A 23,185-nucleotide genomic window follows, 5' to 3' on the forward strand; every position below is an offset into this window, starting at 1 on the left:
CATAATCCGATTACTAAAAGGAACAGAAACACACTAACGTAAAGCGTGTGTGTCTTTGCTGCTCGCTTTCTCAAGTTGGATTCGCCCCTCTCTCATTTGCTGTGAAAACATCCATCATCCCCTTCTAAACTTCACATGACATCAGAGGAGGAGGAGGAGGGGAGGGAGGGCCGAGACGGCTGCAAGGAAAATCTCTCCATCAGCCTCCCTTCTTTTCTGTACATGGACCACCCTCCGCTGCTCCGTACCAGTGGGCTGCGGCTGCCGGTGTCGTCAGTCAGCACAGGCCCTCAGTCTCTGTGGGAGCCGGAGGCAATCGGAGCAGCGAGGGGCGAGGAGGCGCAGAATGAACCTGGTGGAGGTGCGCTATTGAGACACCGCTGACTGAACTCACTGACACAGGTGGGAAGTTGTTGCTTCTGGTTATTTCTACAAATGCCTTTTTTTTTTCTTCTTCTTCTTTTCAACTCAGGTATATTGTACCAGTAGTTCTCGTTCACATCATTCTGACTGGTGGGAAAAAAAAAAAGAAAACCTATTTGTTAGTCTAAAGAATGAATAAGAAAGAGACTTAATGGGTCATCCAGCTGCAGTTTATAACACAGCAGCTACAATTAGCCGTGTTTATTCAGCTTGAAGCCATTTGACATTTCTTCCACTCTATTCAACTTATGATGGGCTACTTCAACTTCACCTCAGTCAACAATAGAGCAAAGTTTGGAAATTAAATAAATTAAAAACTAATGGAAATTAGTTTTTTATTCCCCAGCATTTAAAACCACTTCAAATCCCCAGTTTGTTATTTTTGCTTTTATAATGTCATATCAGTTGTTTTATGTGAGCATTGTGACAATATTTTTTGTGATTTTTATTATTTTTCCTATCAATTTTGTGGTAAGTTAGTCAGAAATTTCCAAGAATGCACCACACTGTGGATATTTGGTAACCTTTAGGATCTGTGGATGAGTTTTTTTATTACCAACGTAGGTCTGAAATAAAGCCCTTCATCACCTTCAGCATGTAAGTCTGTGTATCATGTTGCCTCCTGAGCAGACCGGCCTAATTAGTGGCACCAGCACTTGAGGGCAGACTGGCACATCGCTCTGAAATGCACAGGTCCTTAGAAAAAGCCACAGCACAGCTTGACTGGAAAAATGCAGATTTTTAAAAGAATTAACAAGATGTTTGAGTTATGCTTGTTTTCCAGTAGAAGGTGGTTTCGTCTTCACACTGTGTGGCTATTTATCAACCCAATCTTTGAAAACTGGTCACAACAAGGCAGGACCGATGGTTCCCTGTGAAGTGCCTGGAAAAAGTATTAATTCTCCTTGAATCTTTTTCAGAGGTAGTCATATCACAACCACAAACTTCAGTGTGGGTTGGAGGGGGGATTTTAATGGGATACACAGACAAAAAAGAGGCACACAGTTGTGAAGAAAACGATGCATAGAATATATATATATATATATATTATTATTATTATTTTTTTTTTACAAATACAAATCTGAAAAGTGCGGCTTGCTTTTGTATTCAGCTTCTCCAAGTCAGGATTTTGTAAAGCACATTTCACTGTAAAAATCATTTGTGGAATGTCTCTACCAACTTTGCAAATTTTTAGACAATTCTTTCCTGAATTATTTTTTTTGCAAAAATAATTCTCAATTGTACTTAAGTCTGGACTTTGGTTAGGCTATTCTTACAGATGGATGTGGCTTGTTCTAAATGATTCCATTGCATCTCTGGCTGTATGTTGGTTGTTTTCCTGCTAAATGGTTTTTGTTCAGCATCGCCCAGCAAGTAGCTCCACCCGTCTTCCAGCTAATTCTGACAAGCTTCCCTGTCACCTACTGCCAACTCTGTTGAGCTCTGTAAGATATTTAAAGCTTGGCATGTTGTTTCAGTACCTAACCCAACTTTAAACTTCTCCACAACTTCACCCCTAATTTATCTGCTGTGTTCCTTGGTTTTCATACAGTTTTTTGTTCTCTAATGTTCTCTAACAAACCTCTGAGGTCTTCACAGAACAATATCCACATTACACTAATGCTATGCTATCATACCTACATGGTGGTGGGCACGCTTCTGCTAATTTGCTATACATTAATAGCGGAGCAAATTTTTTTGGTTAGCGGTTTAGCGTCTTTACTGACTTTGAAAACCATTAGCGCACTTTAGCTTCCCTTAAAATATTTTTTCTGGACGAATTTTAAAGCGCTCATTCGTTTGGCTGTTTTGTGAACTTTCATTTGAATATTGTGGAATTTATTATGTACCCAGAATGTGTCAGTGTAGTGCTACAGTAAACACTTTTAAATATAATGATGTCCTGTGTGCTTCTTGATCAAAAATTTGGCCCTACTGAGGATGATAAGCTATGTGGTAACATATGTTGTGTCATTGACACTTGGCAATTATCAACATGGTTTAATTTAACTCTTTTGCATTAGCTTCTCCTAAATATGTTGGTGTAGCGCTATAGCATTAGCTTCTGCTAAATACCTTTTTCGTGTGGTGCTTCAGCATTAGTGGTCTGACAATACTATGTCGAAGCAGAACGATAGCATCAGTTTCTTCTAAACAGCATGTTAGTGTACTGCTATAGCATTCGTTTCTGCTAAATACCTTGTTTGTGTAGTGCTTCAGCATTAGCTTCAGCTAAATAGCCTACTAGTTTACTGCTTTAGCATTAACATCTAAATACCATGTTGATGTAGTGCATTGGCATCAGCTTAACACCATGTTAGTGAACTGCTTTAGCATTAGCTTCAGCTAAATAGCATGTTAGTTTACTGCTATTGCATTAGCAGGGCTAATGTTTATGATTAGTACTTTTTAGTTAGCCCACCACTGCTGATACAGGTGGCTTTTATTTACTACTTAGGTCTGAGGACAGTTGGTTGTTCCAGATTTCATTATGGGACGCCACACAGATGAATGACACACTTTTACTTGTAAGACCTTGTATCACTGTTTTCATCACGCCGTCCATCCCAAGACTGGTTGAAGTCTGCAGCTCTAAAGTGGCAAAAATATTTTTGTGAATACTTTTGTGTGAATACTCGTGCATTGACTCCTATGTGACTGCTGGCGATGTCCAACTCTGAGAACAGACAAAGAAAAACACAGGAAATTAACCATTTAGTAAGTCATTATATGAAGTCTGCTTTGTTATAAACTTGATGAGGTCTTGCACATTGTGAACGAGGGAAACTTGGGACTAATAACCGCAGATGAGATTTACAGCCCTGGCTAAGGAGCCTCTATGTAAACACTGTCACCGCTGTCAGAGTGGGGCCTGTGAGATTCATACTGAGCGGCTGGAGTCATGCAGACGTGCCAATGTTCTCAGACTTTTTGCTTCGACTTTTAAAGCAAGCTGACCTGCGGTTACAGAGAAACAGGAGGGTGGGGGGTAAGAAAGGACTTTGGTGCAAATAATAACTGCGCGACGGTGCCAAATTGTTGCAGGGCAGCTCTTAACGTGTGACTCGTTTTCTCTTGAGTGACCATTAGTTTGTGCTCATGTCGTTTACGATTCACAATTAATTCAAACTGCAGCTTGTTCCACATGGCAAAGCTAAAACTCTGGCTTCAGAGAGCAACAGTGTTGTTGAAAAATCTATTCATTAAAAACATATGTTGGCTCAGAGGTCTGAGATCAATAAAACACTGAACTTCAGAACGAGTCAAGCATACTATTTCCGTGACAAATGGTACAAAAATAGTAATCTGCAGGAGCAGCAGTTTCAGCTAATCCACCAGGATATGTTTCTTTGACTGAGGACAGGACGCCGTGCAATTAAATGTCAAAATAAGACCACATAAATAATTTAAAGCCCCTGCTGCGTCTCTCTTGGAATAATTTATTTAGACTTCTTCTATGGTTGTGGTCTCACTAACAAATACCAACTCAGAAAGTACCAAGATTTCCACCTACAGCAATACAAAGAAGTTTCTCTTCCCACTGAGACTTCCTGACAAAGATTTAAAAACAGTAGTAGATTTGTTGGTTGTGTAATGTCATAAATATATACATATATATATTAAATTTACTCAGGTCTTGAAAAGTCAGAATTTCAATTGGGAAATCTGGAGGATTCTCCCAAATCCCAAGTTCAAATCCAATATGGCTGCTTTGCAAGTTCATTTGCTCTTGTCATCATTTATTTCTCAATAAATATTCAACAAACTTTGTAAAGGAGTTTACAAACTCCTTTAGTAAACGTGTTGCTACAACCTGTGTTTGAAAGCAATGTAAAGTAATACATTGACATTAGCTTGTATTGCTAATAGTTAGCCTGATCAAAAGGAGGCCGGTTAAAAACCAGCCCATCGTCCTGTGCTATTGGGTTTGTACAAACAGCATAGGTCAGGACTCTCGACTATTGAGCAACGATTTCTTCCCGGAGGTGTGGACTCTGTTGAAGTTTTAAACTTTATCCAAACGCTAACGTTTGCCAGTTCAAAGCTGTGAAGCTTACCGGATATTGCCTGCACTGTAAATGTGACCGGTGGATTTCTGCGTTGTGTGTGTTGTGTGGTGATCAGACAAACCACAAGACATCAAGTCTGGGTTAGGAGGCGGTCTCCGTTTATTTAATCTGTCAATCGGGAGATATTAGCATTAGCACCTAGCATGTGCTCCAGTTCTCCAACCCGATCTATACAAAATAATAGTTAGCATGCATCAAATGATATAAAGGTGTAATAGCAACTCAAATGAAAATATCCAAACACTTATCATTAATACAGAAGGAAAAATAAACATTTGAACAATATAAATGAAAGGATTACAATAGATTATAAAACTTGCCTCTCCGCAGTGGAACGAATAACAAAAGGGGAGAGGAAATTAATAACTTAATATTTATAATAGTCCTGGAGGACCCTGAACAAAAGAAGAAGAAAATAAGGTGGAGTTGGAGGACCAAACCCATTATAGTAGACACAGAGGAACACAGCAACAGTCAAGTAGAAGCAGACAAATACATAAAAGAACACATTTTGTGGAAATATAAAACTATTAATATAGACCCAGTTACATAAACAACCATCTTCCACTGAATGTATGTAAAGAGAGTTCTGTTGTCTTTGTGTTGCAATGTCAATACCCAAATATCAAGAAACCCTCGCTTCCTTACAGCGTGTTGAAAGCTAATATGAGTCCTTGCTCTGTTTGGAAGTTGTTTCTATACACACCTAGATAAAGGTTGTATCTCGGTGTATATCTTAGGGCTGCACATAGAAAACAATTAAGACCAGTTTGATCACACTGACCCACATGAGATAGTGCTCCGCCAATGAAACCAGGCAGAGCCTAGATAGATATAGACTGTTTAAATCTCTACATTTGGCTTCTTGCCACGAGAACAGAGGATGACGGCTGGTTTGCTAGTAATTACTCTCTGCCCCAGGTTCATCTTAAAATGTTAAACTTAAGCATGGCTTGAAGTACTGTCCTTTATAGGACATCATTATGGGATAATTTCCTCTGGAGTAAAAGTTCCGGGTTCAAGCTGTGACCTGTAGGCAGGTGACTAAAAGGTCTTAACCATGGGTCCCCAAACCTTTTCCTGTGAGGGCCACATAACTTTTCCCTTCTCTGGTGGGGGGCCGGAGTCAGTTTGTAACAGAAAAAGTGTGACGATTGCAGGAGTACCTAAATGTAAAAATTTCTTGTTTTCCAGAAAGCACGATCAAATAACCGTCTCTGGGTTCTTCACAGAAGAAAAAATCCTGGAAATAACACTATTTATGAAATAAATACCGTATTTTCCGGACTGTAAGCCACACCGGGCTATAAGCCTCAGATATCTCTGCTGCTCTAGGTTTTCCACAACGATGCAGCAGCAGCAGCAGAGGGGGGCGGACAGCCAAAATTTAAGTCATAACAGGTCAATTGAATATCACATTTATTACGGTTGAAAAAGAAAAAGTTGCCAAGTTTGGATTTAACTGAACTGATTACGGTAGTTTCCGAACAGTAACTGTGACAGTAAAAGTGCTGATCCTTTGTGTTGCTACTAGCATGTGCTAAATGAAAATGGCCGCTTTCTTCTTCTTCTTCTTCTTTAGATTTCAATGGCAGCTTGCATCCATTATTGTTGCACTACTGCCATCTATTGGATCCTAATATCCATCCATCCATTTTTTTTTACACCCTTGTCCCTTAGTGGGGTCGGGAGTGTTGCTGGTGCCTATCTCCAGCTAACGTTCCGGACGAGAGGCGGGGTTCACCCTGTTCAGGTCTGAATCCTAATATCTATACCTCAAATTCTCATAATGATCCCAGTATTTAAAAAAAAATTAAAAATCTTCCTTTTCCCCTCAGTGCTATTTAACTGATCAACAACATTCTCAAATTTCAATTCCCTATTAAAACCTAATTCCGTTTTAATGGGTGCTTTCTTCTTTTATTTCCAATTTTGACTTCCAATGATTCACTTCCGGGCTGCACAGTGGTAGAGCTGTTGCCTTGCAACAAGAAGGTTCTGGGTTCGATTCCCGGCCCCAGTCTTTCTGCATGGAGTTTGCATGTTCTCCCTGTGCATGATTGGGTTTTCTCTGGGTACTCTGGCTTCCTCCCACAGTCCAAAAACATGACCGTTAGGTTAATTGGTCTGTCTAAATTGTCCCTCGGTGTGAGTGTGTGTGTGCATGGTTGTGTGTCCTGTCTGTCTCTGTGTTGCCCTGCGACAGACTGGCGACCTGTCCAGGGTGACCCCGCCTCTCGCCCAGAACGTTAGCTGGAGATAGGCACCAGCAACCCTCCTGACCCCACTAAGGGACAAGGGTGCAAGAAAATGGATGGATGGATGGATAATTCACTTTCTGCTAAAGAGCCCCCCGGTGGTGGTCAAAGCTTAGGAAAAAAGTAGCGGCTTATAGTCCGGAAAATATGGTATATGAAAAAAAATCTAAATGCTCTCTGGTATTGTTCAGGGGGCCGGACAAAATGTGGAGGCGTAGTTTGGGGACCACTGGTTTATGATGAAGCACAGATGTTAAACTGTCTTAGATTAACTGAAACTGAATTATTTTTGGCTTTAGTTGCTTATTAGCTCCTTAGCACAATTAATTAGTTCATACTTGGGCATATTTGGAGCAGTGAGTGGTGAGTCCAGGCTTTAAGTCTCAGCTGGTGGTGTTACTGCAGGGAGTCTGCATGTCCTCCCAGTACTTGTGTTTATTCTCTGGGTATTAGGGCGTTCTCCCACAGTCCAAAAACATGACTGTTAGGTTGACTGGTTGACTGACCTTTAGGGTGCGTTCTCACCAGCCCTGTTTAGTCTGCTTTAGTTAAACTCTAGTTCATTTTCCAGAAAGTCCGTTTGTGAATGCGCAACTGGACTCTGGTCGCCCTAAAAACCTAGGCTTCGACTGAAGTGAGTCTCTGGTGCGATTTGAACACATGTGGTGGATAGTCCACAAAAAAGAAGCGAACTATAGCACAGAGCATTCTGTGTAAATACAACCAAAACAGACAAACAAATCATTTTGTCAAGAATGAAGTTGTGCTCATGTCTTCTTCTGAAGTTTTCCTGTGGCTTCCTTCGATTTTTGGTGCAGCACCACCACAGGCGAGGGGGTAAACTGCTTTTTCAAAGGGTTTGGATCATTTGACACACAATACAGTGTGAAGGCGAACCGCACCAGCTGAAAATGTAATAAATCAAACTGAGCGTACTGGATTGTCAGGTGTGAAAACACCCTTATAAGTGTTTGCGTACGTCAGTGGTGCCCAAAGTCGGCCCTCAAGGGCCGGCATCCTGCATGTTTCAGTTCTCTCCCTGGTTTAACGCACCTGGATCCACTGATGGCTCATCAGAAGGCCTAAGAAGAACATTGACCTGCTGAAAAGATTGTTACTAGCATCAAGAGAGAGAACTAAAACTTGCAGGATGTCGGTTCTCAAGGACCAACTTTGGGCACCCCTGGCGTACATCGTTCTCTGTGTTTCCCTGTGATGGACTGGCATGTCCACCATGCTGCATTCTGGTTTAGTCTGACTTTGGTTCATCTTTCTGGACCCATGGCCAGAAGAATCTCTTACCTTCCCTTCTTTATTCCAGTTTCTGTCCAAACCAACTTGATGAAAAGATCAGCTTTCTTTACAAAAACAGTCTTCACCGAGACATTACTTAAAATGTCTGAATCTCTGTTTCTGCTGTTATTCCTCAAACACACCAAGTCCCTCTTCTTGTGTTACCACTGCATGAAAATTAGCCCAATCAGAATTATTTATTCCTTGTGCCGACACATTTCTGCACCTCGTAAATCCATCAGGGCCCGTCATCTCGTGCTCATTAGGAGATATTTTAGATCCGTCTCTTGACACGTTGGCTCAATCCTCTATGGATTATTTTAAATATTAAGTGAAATCCTTTTTCCAGACCACCAGAGGAATACTTTCCGTATTGCTCCACATGAGCCAGTGCAGGTAGGCTGGAGGGCTGTGAGGGAATTGTGTGAAAGGTCTGAGCGGTGAGGTCTACAGAAATATTAAAACCAGACATCAACGCGACACCTGATACAGAAGTGGTCAGGGCCACTTCTGTAGCATTGAAAATATGGGAACGCATTGAAAATATGCGTTATTAGGAACATCCGGGCTGCAGAAGCAGGAAGCATCTTCTGTCTGCTGGACTCAAAGTCTGAGACCACCTGGACATCTTTCAAAGTTTACTTTATAAGGCACTAAAATGTTTTTTTTAATTATTTCAGTGCTCTCTCGCTTCATTATTAAACAGAACTCTCGTGTTTACGGTTCTGTGGAAGCTCCTTCTGATTTACGCCAAACAACTCTCCTTTCGTGCTGCAGAAGGGTTAGAGGAAACAAACAAATCGTCACCAGAGTGTGGTCTAATGATGTCAGATCATTTAAGAGAAAAGTCATTAAAGGGGCAGAATTATTTGTTTTCCAGGCACATAGTGCCATTTTATAGCACAATCAAGTAACTATGTTAACCGTAGTTGATAGAATATGCCATGTATATCAAATATGACTTAAAATTAAATTTAACTTTGTCATTTAATGTCTTGAAATAGGACTTCTGTGTCTTTAAAGTATTTTGCTCTTTCTGTTGTGATGACTTCAGGAAGTCATAACCAGGTGTTTGCTAATTGCTTCTGGCTAGTCTGAAGAAGCTGAGTGGGGGGAAGCAGTGGTGGGGGTGCTCTCCAAGGCGGAAGCACGTCTCGAAGGCAGAACTAGGTCCACCCAGGCGTTTTGCCCAGCTGAATGGTTGCCATGGGAGATAAAATGATTTTTTTCAAACATAAATGAAAGAATCAAACCAACACTATAACATGATGTAAAGCTCAAAAAGTTGATTTGACATAATACTGCCTCTTTAAACTTGCTACAGAACATGAAAGTAACCTTTTACTCAGATATAATCCTGATAAAAAATGATGCAGTTTACAAACACCACCAAAATTGTACCCAGAAGTATGAGCGAGCTAATCATATATTAAGCTAATTTACTCAGGAAATACGATTCAAAAAGTGAAATTTTACAGATGCGGATTCAGTAGACTCAGTGAACTGATTCAGATGTTCTTCTCATTTTAATAATTATGGCTTACAGGCCCTTAGGTTGACAATACTCCACAGGTTTTTCTTTGGGGTTCAGGTCAATCGAGCGAGTTACCACCAGGTTCACTCAAGCAGCTTTTGGTACCTTTGGAAGTTTAGTCCAGTACCAGGTCCAGCTGGAAAGTGAAGTCCGGATCTCCATGAAGCTTGTCAGCAGCAGGAAGCATGAAGTGCTCTGGGAGAAGGTTGAGTTGACATTAGTCTTGATAAAACACAGTGGAGCAACACCAGCGGATGACAAATCACTGGCTGTGGAAATTTTCCACTGGACCGAAAGAAACTTGGATTCTGTCTGTCTTCACTCTTCCTCCAAACTCTGGGGCTTTTCCAAACTTAATGCAAAATTTACTTCCACCTGAAAAGAGGATTTTTGAGCCACTGAGCAACAGTCCATTCCTTCTCTTTAGCCCAGGTAAGCGACTTTCAATGTTGTCTTTAGTTCAGCCGCGGCTTAACTCCAGGAATGTAACGGCGCATGTTCTGGATGCATCTGTGTGTGGTGCCTCCAGCTGCAGTCCAAACTCTCTCAATTGGAGTTTTTGGATTGTAATCTCTACTTTTGCACTTCTTTTTTCTACTGCTTGTTTCCTTTCACTCAATTTTTTTTAAATCAATAAGGCCTCTGACAAGATAAAAAACCTGGAACATCTAGCCAATGAATTATGGTCAAGGATATTTTTGTTCGTGAAGGTTGGTTGGTGAAGAAAAACAGAGGTCTGGCTTGTAAGTTACATGAAACCGGTTATTGTCTTCCTAACTGTTCACATGTATGTACGGAACTCCACGAGTGCCACAATTCAACAATTTAAAAAAGTAGAAATGTGAATACATTTGGAGATGCATTTATCAAAGTAATTAATTTACATTTACCATGAATAACAAAAATAATCATTTTTAATTATTTAAATCTTAAAAAAAAAAAAAGTATATTTTGCCTCTAAAATGGTGATTGATCTGCGGCTGGGTTTTTGAGCAGGCCGACCAATTAGATGTTTATGATTTTAAAACAGTTTAAATTATTTCCAATACATTCCTGAGAACTGAAAGCTAAACACAAAACAAAAGTATGAGTTTGATTTAGTTATTTCATTGTATAATAAACTAGGATCTCTAACATATGTTGGAAATAATATTTATTTGATATATATTGACTTTCTTTTTTTCAAATGGTCACACATATCACTATTGGCTTTCAATCGCAGGAATGTAATTTAGAACCAGTTTTACTGAAGAAAACGTAAAAACCAAATATTGAACAGGTAGTACCAAGAAGATTGGATGGGAATATTACTGGAGAAGATTAACCAACTCTTTAAATGGTCATTATTAATTGATTTGCTAGGTTTTTTCCTTTTTTGTTGTTTCTTTTGCAGTGGTCTTTTGTAGTTTGCCCTTCTTGAGGAAGTGAGCAACACACCATCAGGGTTGGTGGAAAACAAGACCAAAAAAGAATCTCAGAAGGAAGGAAAATGAAAGAGGGGGAAAACAATAAATTAAATGGGGTTTTCTCTGAGTTTTAATATGTGTTATGTAACAAACAAACCAAATTACAGCAGGAATGTAGTTTTAATGAAGTTGGAAATAAAATTCTTCCCTTTGCTTACTACTTTGCTACTTGAGGCTGGAAGCTTCCTGATGCAACCCAAAGGAAGCATAGGAAATAGATCAATGGATTGACATTTATAGAGTAGAATAGAAATTACCTTTATTGTCCCTCAGTTGGGAAATTCATGTGTGCTCACACTAAGTTGACAGGCAAGTCAAAACATTGGGAGCAAAGTGCTTTTATTTTGCTTCAGCAGGTTAAGGATTCGACAGAGATCTGCAAAAGATTCAACAACAGCAGTTCATTGGAGTTTGCATGCTCTCCCTTTTTGAGTATCGTTTTTGTCTCAGCATTCTGTTTTTTCTCCTGGCTCAAAACTGCATGAGGTCAGTTGTTCCAAGTGCATGAAGGTTCATTTATCTTGTACGTGTCTAAATTTGTTCAAGAAGATAGGTACTGCTCCCCCACGAAACAGCAAAGATTAACTTAGCAAAGATGGTAAATACATGGATCCTATTCATTTTTCACGTATCATGCAGAAATGAATCTTGCGAAAGATAGCGGGAGGCTGTAAAGTTGGAGATAGACACCTATTGTTGGTGTAGGGGTGTTTGCTGAAATGTACAAAACACAGATTTTATCATTTCATGATTTCTTTTTTTTTGGTAATTTTACAGATCTTTGGGTTGTTTGGCTATAGCAAGAGGAGCAACCATGGGACTTGAAGTGTGGAGCCTTTCCCTCCTGCTGGGTTTGTCTCTCTGGAGCAATGGTCAAGCCTTGGCGAGGAACCCCATTCTGTCGAGGATACGAAGAGCTCCGGGGGCTGCCGAAGAAAACAAGAAGTGCTCCTACACCTTCTTGGTCCCGGAGCAAAAGATTACGGGCCCCATCTGCGCCACCCGGGGCTACTCCACTGACAAAGACCGAGTGACGCGCCTGGATGTCGCGGCGGTGCGCGACCTTCTGTCCAAACAGCGTCGAGAGATGGAGACTCTGAAGCTCGTGGTGGATGTGGATGGTAACCTGGTGAATGAGATGAAGCTGCTGAGGAAGGAGAGCAGAAACATGAACTCCAGAGTGACTCAGCTTTACATGCAGCTGCTGCATGAGATCATAAGGAAGAGGGATAACTCACTGGAGCTGGCTCAGCTGGAGACACGCATCCTTAACGCCACTTCTGAGTCACTGCGGTTGACGTCCCGGTACAAGGAGCTGGAGGCCAAATACGCAGCACTGTCTGCAATCGTGAACAATCAGTCGGTGCTGATTGGAACGCTAGAGGAGCACTGCATGCAGATGCACAGTCGGCGCCACGAACAGCCACCTATAGGACCCCCGCTGGTGCAGGTGGTACCTGAGAACATTCCGGTCAGCGTGCCACGGTTCACCAATGAGATCCAGAGTCGAAACACCAGAGGGTTTGGCCCGGATAGGGGCTCTCGCTCCGGGTCAACCCCCACGAGCAGTACGCCCGAGGTTCCGAAGTCTGAGAGAAACTTCAGCACAGAGGGTGAGTGGGCGATTGTCCGTTCCTTCTTCTTCATTCCTAGATTCTGTTGCACGGTCAGATCCATATAATGATGTTGCGGGGCCATTGTAGAAAGAAAAAAAAGGGAAGAGAACATTTCCACCAAACCCTCAGAAACTTGGAGATTAATCTCGGAAATGCTCTAGAAAATTTCAGAGACTGAAAAGTCAATGTTTTTGCTAGAAAAAACATTAGGAAATTTTCAGATTCATCTCAAACATTTTCTAGAAAAAAAAACATGAAATCTTTTTAGTTTGAAAAGTCAAAAATTTGCTAGAAAAATCAGAAATTTTGAGGTTAATCTCAGTAATTTTCAGAAAAACTAAGGCAATTTCTGAGTTTCATGAGTCAAACATTTTTCACTTTTTTGAAATTCTTTGAGTTTAAAAAAAAATTACTTTTGAAACTCAGAAATGTCCATGTTTTCTCTAGCAAATTTTGATTTTTGGAGCTCAGTAATTTACTTTTTTTCAAGAAAATTCCAGAATATTTTGGTGAAAATTTACGCCTTGTTTTTCCTTTTCTATCTGCAATAGCCGTTGTAGATCCAAGACAGTCCTGTCATGGTGAAATGTACAACAGTCGTTACTTTGAAAAGCCAACAATAACAACATCACTCTCTAAGGCTCCAGCTTTAGATGGACCAGCGGCCTAATTTCAAAAGGTTAAAAATGTGCAAAATCAGCTGGAACTCTGCTTCATGCTCAACAGAAAACACAGACCAGAATGGAAACACAAATGTTGTACAATCCGAGTCGACCAAGGAAACCTCTACCAAGGGAAAGACGGGGTCGACCAGCTGGATTTTGCTCATTGACAGAAAGTTTTTGACGTGCTCACATTGGCTTTTCCCAAGAATAATAAAGTGTGAAGGATTTCAGGACAGCTATGTTGGCAAAGGATCCGTTTGCGAGACTGTTCCATTGCATGAGACTCAGACAAAAGCCAGGCGGGCATGATGGGAGTCTCGGCTGGTTACCACAAAAACAGAGGCATGTTCAGCATACGCAAGAGGCCGTAAAGCTTAACAGTAGTATAAATAAATAATTACATAGGAGTTGCTTACCCCTCGAACAAACTCACTACACACAACTATATGAATCTATTTGTAGCTGTTTGACGTCTTAGCGGGGGGAAAAAGTCATATCTCATTAGTGAGACTTAATTGGTCTGTCCTTAGAGGAAATCATAAACAAGTATAGCTTTGTAGATCTGCAGCAGCCACATATAAATGGTAAATAGACTGCTTTGAGTGTTCTTGCTGAAAACTCAAACAACTTTACAGTATAATCCACAATAGCTCATTTCACATGTGTTCATACACTTTATTCCAGAGGTGCCAGATTTTCCATGGATTTTTGGATATGGTTGAGGCTTGAGGGGTTGTGTATTAAAAAAGTGAAATGTTGCTAATGCTAAAGAAGAAGTAGAAAAACTGTAAAATGTGTAAAGCTTAGAGTTGTCTAGCAATGTTGTCAAAGTGTACTTTTTTTTTTTTTCGCTCACCAACACTGAAGGCCTTTCTGGGATATTGGAGTACTAGTATCTTGAAGTACTAGGTCTCCTTTAACCATTGTAATCAAAAGGCCTTACTGCCATTCATATGGACAACATTTCTGATAGACAAACATACAATTTAGTTCTAAATGTAACAAACACATTGGTACATTTGCAGGGAAATAAACATTTGACCCATGAGAAAAAAAAAAGTTATGGATATTTTTAGATTGTTTGTGTAAATATTCAATGCATTCAGGATGATCAAACCCAAACGGCATTGTAAGAAAATGTTTTGCTAGTATCCTAGCACTTTCCTTTATTTGGAGTGAGCTTTACTTGGGCAATGTGAGAGAAAAAAACTTGATACTCATTCCAGTAGAGTTTATTCACAAACCTGTATATGTAAGAATACACAGAGTTTGAAATAAAATACTTCAAGTTACAAAAGAGACATAAAAAATTACACTGAAGTAGTGCTACACTTTAGCCAAGTTAAAATGTATCTCCTAAGCTAGTAGGAGAATTGTTATGAGGCTAACAATAAACTGTCAAACATTTGTCAAATTTTAAGATTATTTTTTTCTATCTGGCATAGAAAATGTTTGTTAAAACCTCACTCTATAAATTACGGAATGTTTGAAAATGTAGTAGAATGAAGGAAACAGCTGCTTTGATTCTGTTTTACTTTAGCCTGTTTTAGCTAGGCTTAACTAGTTAAAGCTGAGGTTCTGTGTCATAGAACCTCATAGTTACTAGCTAGCCCTAGCTACTAGCTACTACTTTAACTAGCCTAGCTAATTTAGCTAGGCTTACTAGCTAAAGCAGGCTAGTAAGCCTATATTCCCTTAGATGCACAATTTTTTAAAGTAGGTTTCAAACTCTTCGCCTTTCTCTTGCTCTTTGACTTTATGTAAACATTTACAAAGTTACTGGACAAGACCGATGATTCTTCGGTTCACTGCCAGATTGTTAGTCTCGTTTTCCATTTTCCAGCTGGATCCTGTCCTTCACCGCCTGCTCCCCCTCTCTCTTATCATGATTTTCCTTCAGGCCCGTTCAGAGACTGCCAGGAGGCGCAGGAGGCCGGCCACAGCACCAGCGGCATGTATTTGATCAAACCAGATGAGGCGGAGAGGCCAGTGCAAGCTTGGTGTGAACAGGATATAGACAACGGAGGTTGGACGGTTATCCAGCGCCGGAGAGATGGATCAGTGAACTTCTTCAGGAACTGGGATAGCTACAAGGTGATGACAGCGGCACTTCCTCCCAACTCTTTCAAAAGTAACAGCGATGCCGTTATTTGACCTTTCTAAGGGAGCCGTGGGGTCTTTGAGATAATTACCTTCAGTTCTAAAGTCCTTCTGTTACCATAAAACACAATGTTTTGAGATTCCCATCATGAAACTGTAGCCGTCCCAATGAGAAAGGTATGTTCCACATCTTTCCAAAACCACTTCTGCTATAGAGCCTTCCCACTGCGTGGCCCAGCAGTGAGCATATAGAGGCTCTGTGAGAATGAGGAGAACACCGCTGCTGACAGCTGCAACAATCCAGCGTTCCACTCAGTCTGGCCAGCATCATGCGCTGGTAACTGGCAGCTAAATTGCTCTCCTCAACGCTGAATTGTCTCTGCACTCTACCACAAGACCAAAACCGTAACCATCTCACACACACACACTGAACCAGGCTGAAATCCTATTTCATTCATCATCTGCTGGCTCACAATTCGTCCACATTCATAAACCTCAAAGTTTTTTTTTTTTTCCAAGTGGAGTGTTTTTGAAACTGGTACAGGGCGTTGGTGTTTTTGAACTTTCTCACATTTTTGCCACATAACAACTATAAAGGTTAACAAGATTTAATGGAAATTGAATGTGATGGACATAAAAAAAGAGATAAACCTATCTATATAAAGTTATGGATGATTATGAAGTGGAAGGATCAATTTTATAAAAAAATAAAAATAAAAAATTGATGTCTCTAGTTGGATTTCCGTTTCTCCACAATTAATGTTTTGCACTGTAGAAACACAAAATCTTACCAAGTATTTTTGGTCTAGTTTCTAGTGCAAATATCTTGGTACACCTGAAATAAGCAAGCTTTTGGAAGTTGCTTTGAGTCAATAATTCCTTAATGGAAAAGTACCGACTCCAAAGGCACATTATTTCACTTTTAACAAAACATTAGTCCCGTGTTATACATGAAATAATCTGCCATTGGAACTTGTTCTTTTTTTATTAATCTTAAGGAATTATTTACTTAAAATCAGATCGTATATCTTGATGAGAAGTTACTGATAAAGTTAGTTTTGTCTATTTTTCAGTGTACTAATAAGATATTTGCACTAGAAATTTTTCAAAAAATACCTTAAGACTTTGTGTTTTTGCAGTGTACCCATTCTTTCCAAAACAGTTCAAGCTCAGTTAGATTGGAAGGAGTCCATTTATAAATAACAACTTTCCGTTTTATCCCAGATTCTCAACTGAATTTGGGTCTGGGCTTTGACTGGGCCTTTCTGACACGTGATCTGGATAATGGATTTAGTAGTTCGACATTACTAAAAGCTTGGAGTATGTTTTATAACCTATGTTCAAGATTGTTTGGCTTCATGACCCGGTATCAGAATTCTGAATAGAGGCGCTTATTTTATCGCATAAACTCTTCAGCATTGCTTTCTTCTAAATTTCATAGGTTAAAGTGGTAATCATTTGTCACCATGTGTTTTATTGCTCTTTGAAGTTCTCCTGAATTACAGAAGCACAATCAAAACACCGTCAAATTGAAATTTCTAATTTGTTTTTCAACCCCACAAACTCTTCCACAAGAGGCTTTATGTTCCCAGATAATCACCGCGTTTCCAAACTCCTCGTTGACCCGGAGGAATACACAACACGCGTTATTTCCTGTGATCTCATTGTAACCTTCCCTGTAATCTTCCTTTGATCCAGAGCGGCTTTGGCAACATAGACGGGGAGTACTGGCTCGGCCTGGAGGCTATCTACAAGCTGGGGAGGCAGGGCGACTACAAGCTCCTGGTAGAGATGGAGGACTGGATGGACAAGAAGGTGTACGCGCAGTACAACAGCTTCCACCTGGAGCCCGAGAGCGAGGGCTACCGCCTGCGGTTGGGCACCTACCAGGGTAATGCGGGGGACTCCCTCAGCAGCCACAACGGCAAACAGTTCACCACTCTGGATCGAGACAAGGACGCCTTCTCAGGTCGGTCATACTGGGATGTCTTCTTTAGAGAAGCGTTGCATTTTACCGTTTACATCTCATCAAAGACGATTCTTTGACTTGCCCTCCGTAGCCGTGCTGTAGAACTAAATGAAGATGTGGGTGTTATTAATTTTGTGCGCTGCGCCACAGCAAAGGGAGAAATAAGGCAGGAAAACTGTTGAAGAACAACTCAAAACCACTCAGGCTTCTTTTTACTCGCTTTCTGTGTCTGTAGCTACGCTACACACAGATCAGCTGGCATAGCAACTGACTGACAACAGCTCCACGAGTGTATGAGAATTCAACACTAACAAAACATGCGAGAATTTTAAACACAAAGAGCAGGACATTCAGTCCATTACAGCTTTATATTTTCAGGCCTGATGTTTAATTTTGCAATTATTAATAAGTTATTGTCTGAACACAGCGGCGGTTGATTAGCTAATTTAAACAGCTGCTCTGCTGTTGATCTGTCAGAGAGCTGGTGTGTCACTTGCTTTACTATTTTTAACTGAACCAAAACACACCAAATTCTGCAGCACATCTAGATGTTAAGGTTGTTAGCATAGCTCTCCCTCACTTTTTAAAACTTTTCACTGACCTTTAAAATTATACACCTAATTAGTAGCAAAGCACTACATCCTTTTTTCTTCTCCATATGAAGTGAAACTTTAAGATTTAGCATGTGATGCTGTCAACTGGACAGCTAAAACCAATGGTAGTTATTGTCGGCAAGCAGTTTTTAATGCTCTTCTCTTAAATTAGTGACAGCAGACATACAGACATCTATTATAGATATTGGTTCCAAACTAACTTAAATAATTAATTTAAAAACTGAAATGATAGAATCTATGAACATTCTACATAAATGACCAAAACACTAGGTTTTTTTTTAGGTCCTCCCAAGACAGCTATGGCATGTTTTTGAATTCCTAAGACTTTTAAAGACTTAAGTTGAAACATGTTGGCATGAAAACATATTTTGTTAAGATTAGTGAAGTCGTTGTTTTAATTAGTTTGATTTTGAAGTGTCGGTTTGGCAGTCTGGATTATAAACCAGAATTTTATGACTCACCAAGCATACAAGTGTTTTTTTTCCGTGCTAAGAAGTTTTATTTTGCCTACCCACAAGTTTTGCTTTATAAAGAAATTTGAGCCATTACTACTGATTCTTGTTAATTACCCTTAACGTACCTTTTACAAACTCTACACACAAATAATTAAAATAATTCTCCACTGAGGAGGACATCCTCGACAACGCATTCTTACTTTGATCTCAGCGATCAATATTTATGAAACCGGATATCTCCACCAGATTGGGATCGGCTTCATAAAACGTATCATCCGCAGGCAGATTATTTCTGGAAGCAGATAAAATATATACTGAAAATGAACAAAAACACTCCAAAAAGTCCACAAAGCATAAATTCCAGTGAACTATTCACATAAAAAAAATAAATCAAATCAACTTGTAATCGTACTGATCACAAACGCTCTGTAAATGACTGTATTCGATTGTAATTTATATTTCAGCACCCTAACAGGGAGGTAGCATTGTTTATTGTGGAAAACAGTGGAGAAACATTGAAGTTCTGCTCCTGTTTTTCTACACGGACCCTGAATGTAGTGGTTCAGGGCCCCCGCTCGCCTGGAATCCCAGGAAGCCGTCAGCGAAGCCTTCACTTCCTTTAGAAAACAAATAATGATCTCTCGCTCAGATTCATGACCCTTTGGCGAGTTTTCATTCAGCGCTGAACGCATGCCAAAGTGCTCGACGTGACAAGGAGATTATTTGCTGTCGGTGTAAAGTAAACAAGCTCTTTATGGCTTTTTTCCAAATTGTGTTCGACTCTTTGGGACTCAGTCATGCTTGACCTCAGTCAACACTGTTGATCCCCATAAGCTCCACAAATAGAGGTTGAATTAGTGAAGGAGCGCAACGTTGGGGTTTTAGACATCTCATCAAGGCAAATTTCTTCTTTAAAAGAAACTTAGTTTTTCTGCTGACTTTCTGTGAAACATTCTATCAAAAAAGCCACTTGCCCATTAACATTTTCTTCCTCCCGTTTCCCTTTAACCCACAACAGGTAACTGTGCCCATTTCCATAAAGGAGGCTGGTGGTACAACGCCTGTGGCCAAGCCAACCTCAACGGTGTCTGGTACACCGGAGGAGTGTACCGCAGCAAATTCCAGGACGGCATCTTCTGGGCCGATTACGGCGGAGGTTTCTACTCCATGAAGTCTGTCCGCATGTTGATCCGGCCCATAGACTGAGGCTGTTAGGCCGTCACATTCAAGACTCACTCGTTAAGTTGCTGCGCTATACGGTACATCTGCAGCAAGAGGTCGATCGCGGACGGAAAAACTCAGCCAATGGGAAAGAGGCCAAGCATCGGTTTGCGGGAACATACGCAAAACTCTGCACATATGGGGAATTAGGAGACCCGAATCTGTATCACACATAACTTTGTAAAGTAAAAAGTTAAGAGTTCTTGAACTTTTAAGCATTTTGTGTGATGCCACAACCACAAACTTCGACATGTTTGTTTTAATAAACCCAAAGTAGCGCATCTAATAGTTGTAACGTAGGAAAAGAATACATGGTTTTCATATTATTCACAAATTAAAAACTGAAAAATGTAGCAACGATTTGTTTTGAGCTGCCTTTTACTCTGACATCTATACATAAAATTCAGATGTGGAATGGTTTTTGACCCGTGCCAAACCAACGCAAATTTTATTGATGTATCGTCCATCTTCTGGTAAAAGATCACTAATTTGGTAGTGAGAGCTACAATGGAATGCGTTAAAATGTCCCAAAGTCCAGACCAATTAGGAAAACACGAAAAATTTACTTTAAAATGCGTCCTCCATTGGGTCATTGGGCAAGAGGGCTTGGTACACCTAAGACAAGATGCCAGTTTATTTAATAAGTTAGAGAATTGTTCCAACAGTCATATTTCTGGACTATAGGAGAAAGCAGTTGGATTCTGGGACACACAGGCAGAACTCTGTGCAGAAAAACCCAAGACTGGGATTTGAACCCAAGTCTTTCTATCCTCAAGGGAACAGCCGCATTGACTGTAAAATCGCGCAAATTGCAGTTACAAAAATCAATATGATAATTTCGAAAAGACCCAAGGTTTTCGTTAAAAAGTTTTTTGCGATGAGGTGTTTTTTCAGCCGTATCGAAATAAATGTATTTCGCAAAACTGCATCGTGTGATCAACGACTGGATGTCACTACTGGCGGAAAATACTAAGAAGACGACAGGAAGTGACTGGAGGATGATGGTGCAGCATGTTTCCATAATGACTTATCCCATGAAATATTCACGTGTGATTTCAATTGCTTTTCTTATTCCATGAAAACGCCGCAGTTGGGAAATTGTGTTCTCAAACATCAGAGGAATATTGTAATGGAAACGCAGCTAATGCTACCAACTGTACCACCATCTAACTGGACTGAGTTGGAGCTTTTTGTAAAAAAAAAAAAAAAAAAAAAAGGAATGGCTAGATATTTATTGGTTTAAAAAAAAACCATAGAAACCATGTAAAATACATAGTTTGTGGTTGTTGCTTGACAAAATGTGAAAAAGTTTAAAGAGTATGAATAACCTTCCAAGGCCCTGCATGTTAAAAGGTAAACAATATTTCAGAGAGTATTCAAATCTGTAGCTTTACTGGTACTAACATCACATGATCTGAATGCAACTTCACCTACCTCACCAAGATAAACATCTGGTGCTAACAAGAGTTTCCGCTTCTACTTAGCTTTAGGTACAAAGAGCTGGAAAACACACTGTGTTGAAACCTGCACAGACAAACTACACACACTTTTCCTGAAGCAGCACATTTTAATTGCACAATGTTTTTAATTGAAATCCCTACCCCTAAAACAACCTTTCTACTGCATGCGAAAATACTTTGTCCGAGTGCAGGTGACCAGAACGTATAATTTATGCTTACAATTAAGTTATCATAACAGTGAAAAGGGCCAGGTGTCCTTTGAGAGCAGGAAACGATCCCGTAGAAAAACAGGAGCCGTTTCCTCCTGCTGTAAATAGGACAATCATTCTCAAAATGTGCGCGCTCATATGGAAATTGTTCTTGTGTGTTTTTCTCGTTTGGACTTTGATTAAAGTTCAGTATGACTCTGGGAAAGGCAAGCATTGTTGAGAGGGAGGGGGAGTAGGAGGAAAAAATGGTGGAATTAAGTCTTGCTTTGCGTGGTTTTGGAGATGGAAAAATATGCCTACCAGGCAAATTGAGAGTTTTAAGCGCTGGGACAGACAACGAGAAACACATTTCTGAAAAAAAACCAAAACAGATTAGATGGAGAGAGGGAGGGAGAGGAGGAAGATGTGAGGGAGGGAGATGGATGGGAATGGAATCAGTACCAAATTTCCATGTTTGTTTGTTTTTCTTCACAGAAGCCTACATGCCACCCCTCAATCCTGCCTTTTAATACATTCTTTCCACTCAGTGGAGGATCTCTTTGTCTTTTGGTGAAGAGATCTCGCATGGATTAAGCGAGATCTCTCGCTTAATCCACGCAGCGATCAGTTGGAAGCCTTTCAGGGGGAAATTACGTCAGCAGACAGAAAAGATAAAACGTTGAGTCCATGTTGAACAGCAGAACTGCAGAAAACACATTAAAGGCAAGCAGATCTGCAAATAGACCTAAACACCGACCACAAGAGATCTCACACCCAGCGATGTAAGCCTCTTAACAAAGCAACAAAACACTCTATAAGAACTCTAGTCACATTCATTTGGTCACCCATGGATGTTTATGGAAAAACGCAAGCACTATTAGAAGCTGCATCATTTTCCTAAAACTGAAGCACAATAAAAGCTGAGAGCGGTGACTCACTCTCCTCTGAAAAACAACTTCATACAAGAAACAGACACAAAATACAATCACTCTTGGTTGGCCTCTGCTCTCAGCACATTACATGTTTTCAGTTCACACATACACATAATGTTCCTCTCCATGGCGGCGAGAAAAACTATTACTCTGTCTTCATCCAAATCAAATATCAACTAGCCTGCTACAGGACGTAAAAGCATAAACAACTCTCAGAACTCATCTCCAACCAAAAGAGTAAAACAGTAAAATAGTGGCTACTTAGCTTAGTAAAAAACTAATGCAATGTTTATTGTGTTGGTGGCGCTAGTGGCTACTTCGCCACTAGCTGGCCAAATAGCCACTAGTAGCTAAGTAGCCACTACGGGCTACTTAACTAATGACTACTTAGGCTTTAGCTAACCTGGATGGTTAGCTAATGGCTTTGCGTGTGACAGTTTGGCCTAAACCCTACTGTATTGTTTCTGCAAAACCCAAGGGGTTTGCAGTTACAATACATTAGCTAAGTAGCTATAGCTAAGTAGCTATGGCTAAGCAGATATGGCTAAGTAGCCAACTTTTTCACATTTTGTCAACTTAGCCATTAGCTAAGTAGCCGCAGCTACCACTTGCTACTAAGTAGCCATTAGCTGTGGCTATCTAGTTCTGACATGTATCTAAGCTAGGTTAGCCACGGCTACTTCTCTTAGCAAGTCAGGTGCGTTGACTAAGGCTACTTCAAGGAGCTGCTGTAGGATGTAAAAGCATAAACAACTCTTAGTCCTCATCTCCAAACAAAACAGTACAATAGTAAAATACAAGTTCAGTTTATAAAAAGTAAAGTATGTTTAGCTTTAAGGTTATTTTTAAAGAGTATCTTTAATCTGACAAGTGAGTCTCATTGGAACGTAGACTACAATTCATTGAACATAACTGTAAAAT

The 23,185-nt window shown here is 40.2% G+C and overlaps 1 protein-coding gene across 2 annotated transcripts; it reads left to right on the forward strand.

Annotated features, from left to right (window-relative positions):
• The first annotated feature begins 169 nt into the window (after positions 1-169).
• On the forward strand, positions 170-21,558 carry angptl1b (angiopoietin-like 1b). Of its 2 annotated transcripts, none has more exons than XM_008433174.3 (5): positions 170-402; positions 11,822-12,657; positions 15,226-15,419; positions 17,124-17,394; positions 19,482-21,558. In XM_008433174.3, the coding sequence occupies exons 2-5, from the start codon at positions 11,859-11,861 to the stop codon at positions 19,667-19,669; spliced, it is 1,452 nt and encodes a 483-aa protein (XP_008431396.1). In that variant the 5' UTR covers positions 170-402; positions 11,822-11,858; the 3' UTR covers positions 19,670-21,558. The 2 variants fall into 2 exon arrangements, with proteins under 2 accessions (XP_008431396.1, XP_008431397.1); XM_008433175.3 differs by lacking the exon at positions 170-402 and adding an exon at positions 9,340-10,010.
• Positions 21,559-23,185: the final 1,627 nt, after the last annotated feature.

The sequence above is a fragment of the Poecilia reticulata genome, chromosome 17 (assembly GCF_904066995.2).
Source record: "Poecilia reticulata chromosome 17, P_reticulata-male-v2, whole genome shotgun sequence".
In the NCBI taxonomy this organism is placed as follows: Eukaryota; Metazoa; Chordata; class Actinopteri; order Cyprinodontiformes; family Poeciliidae; genus Poecilia; species Poecilia reticulata.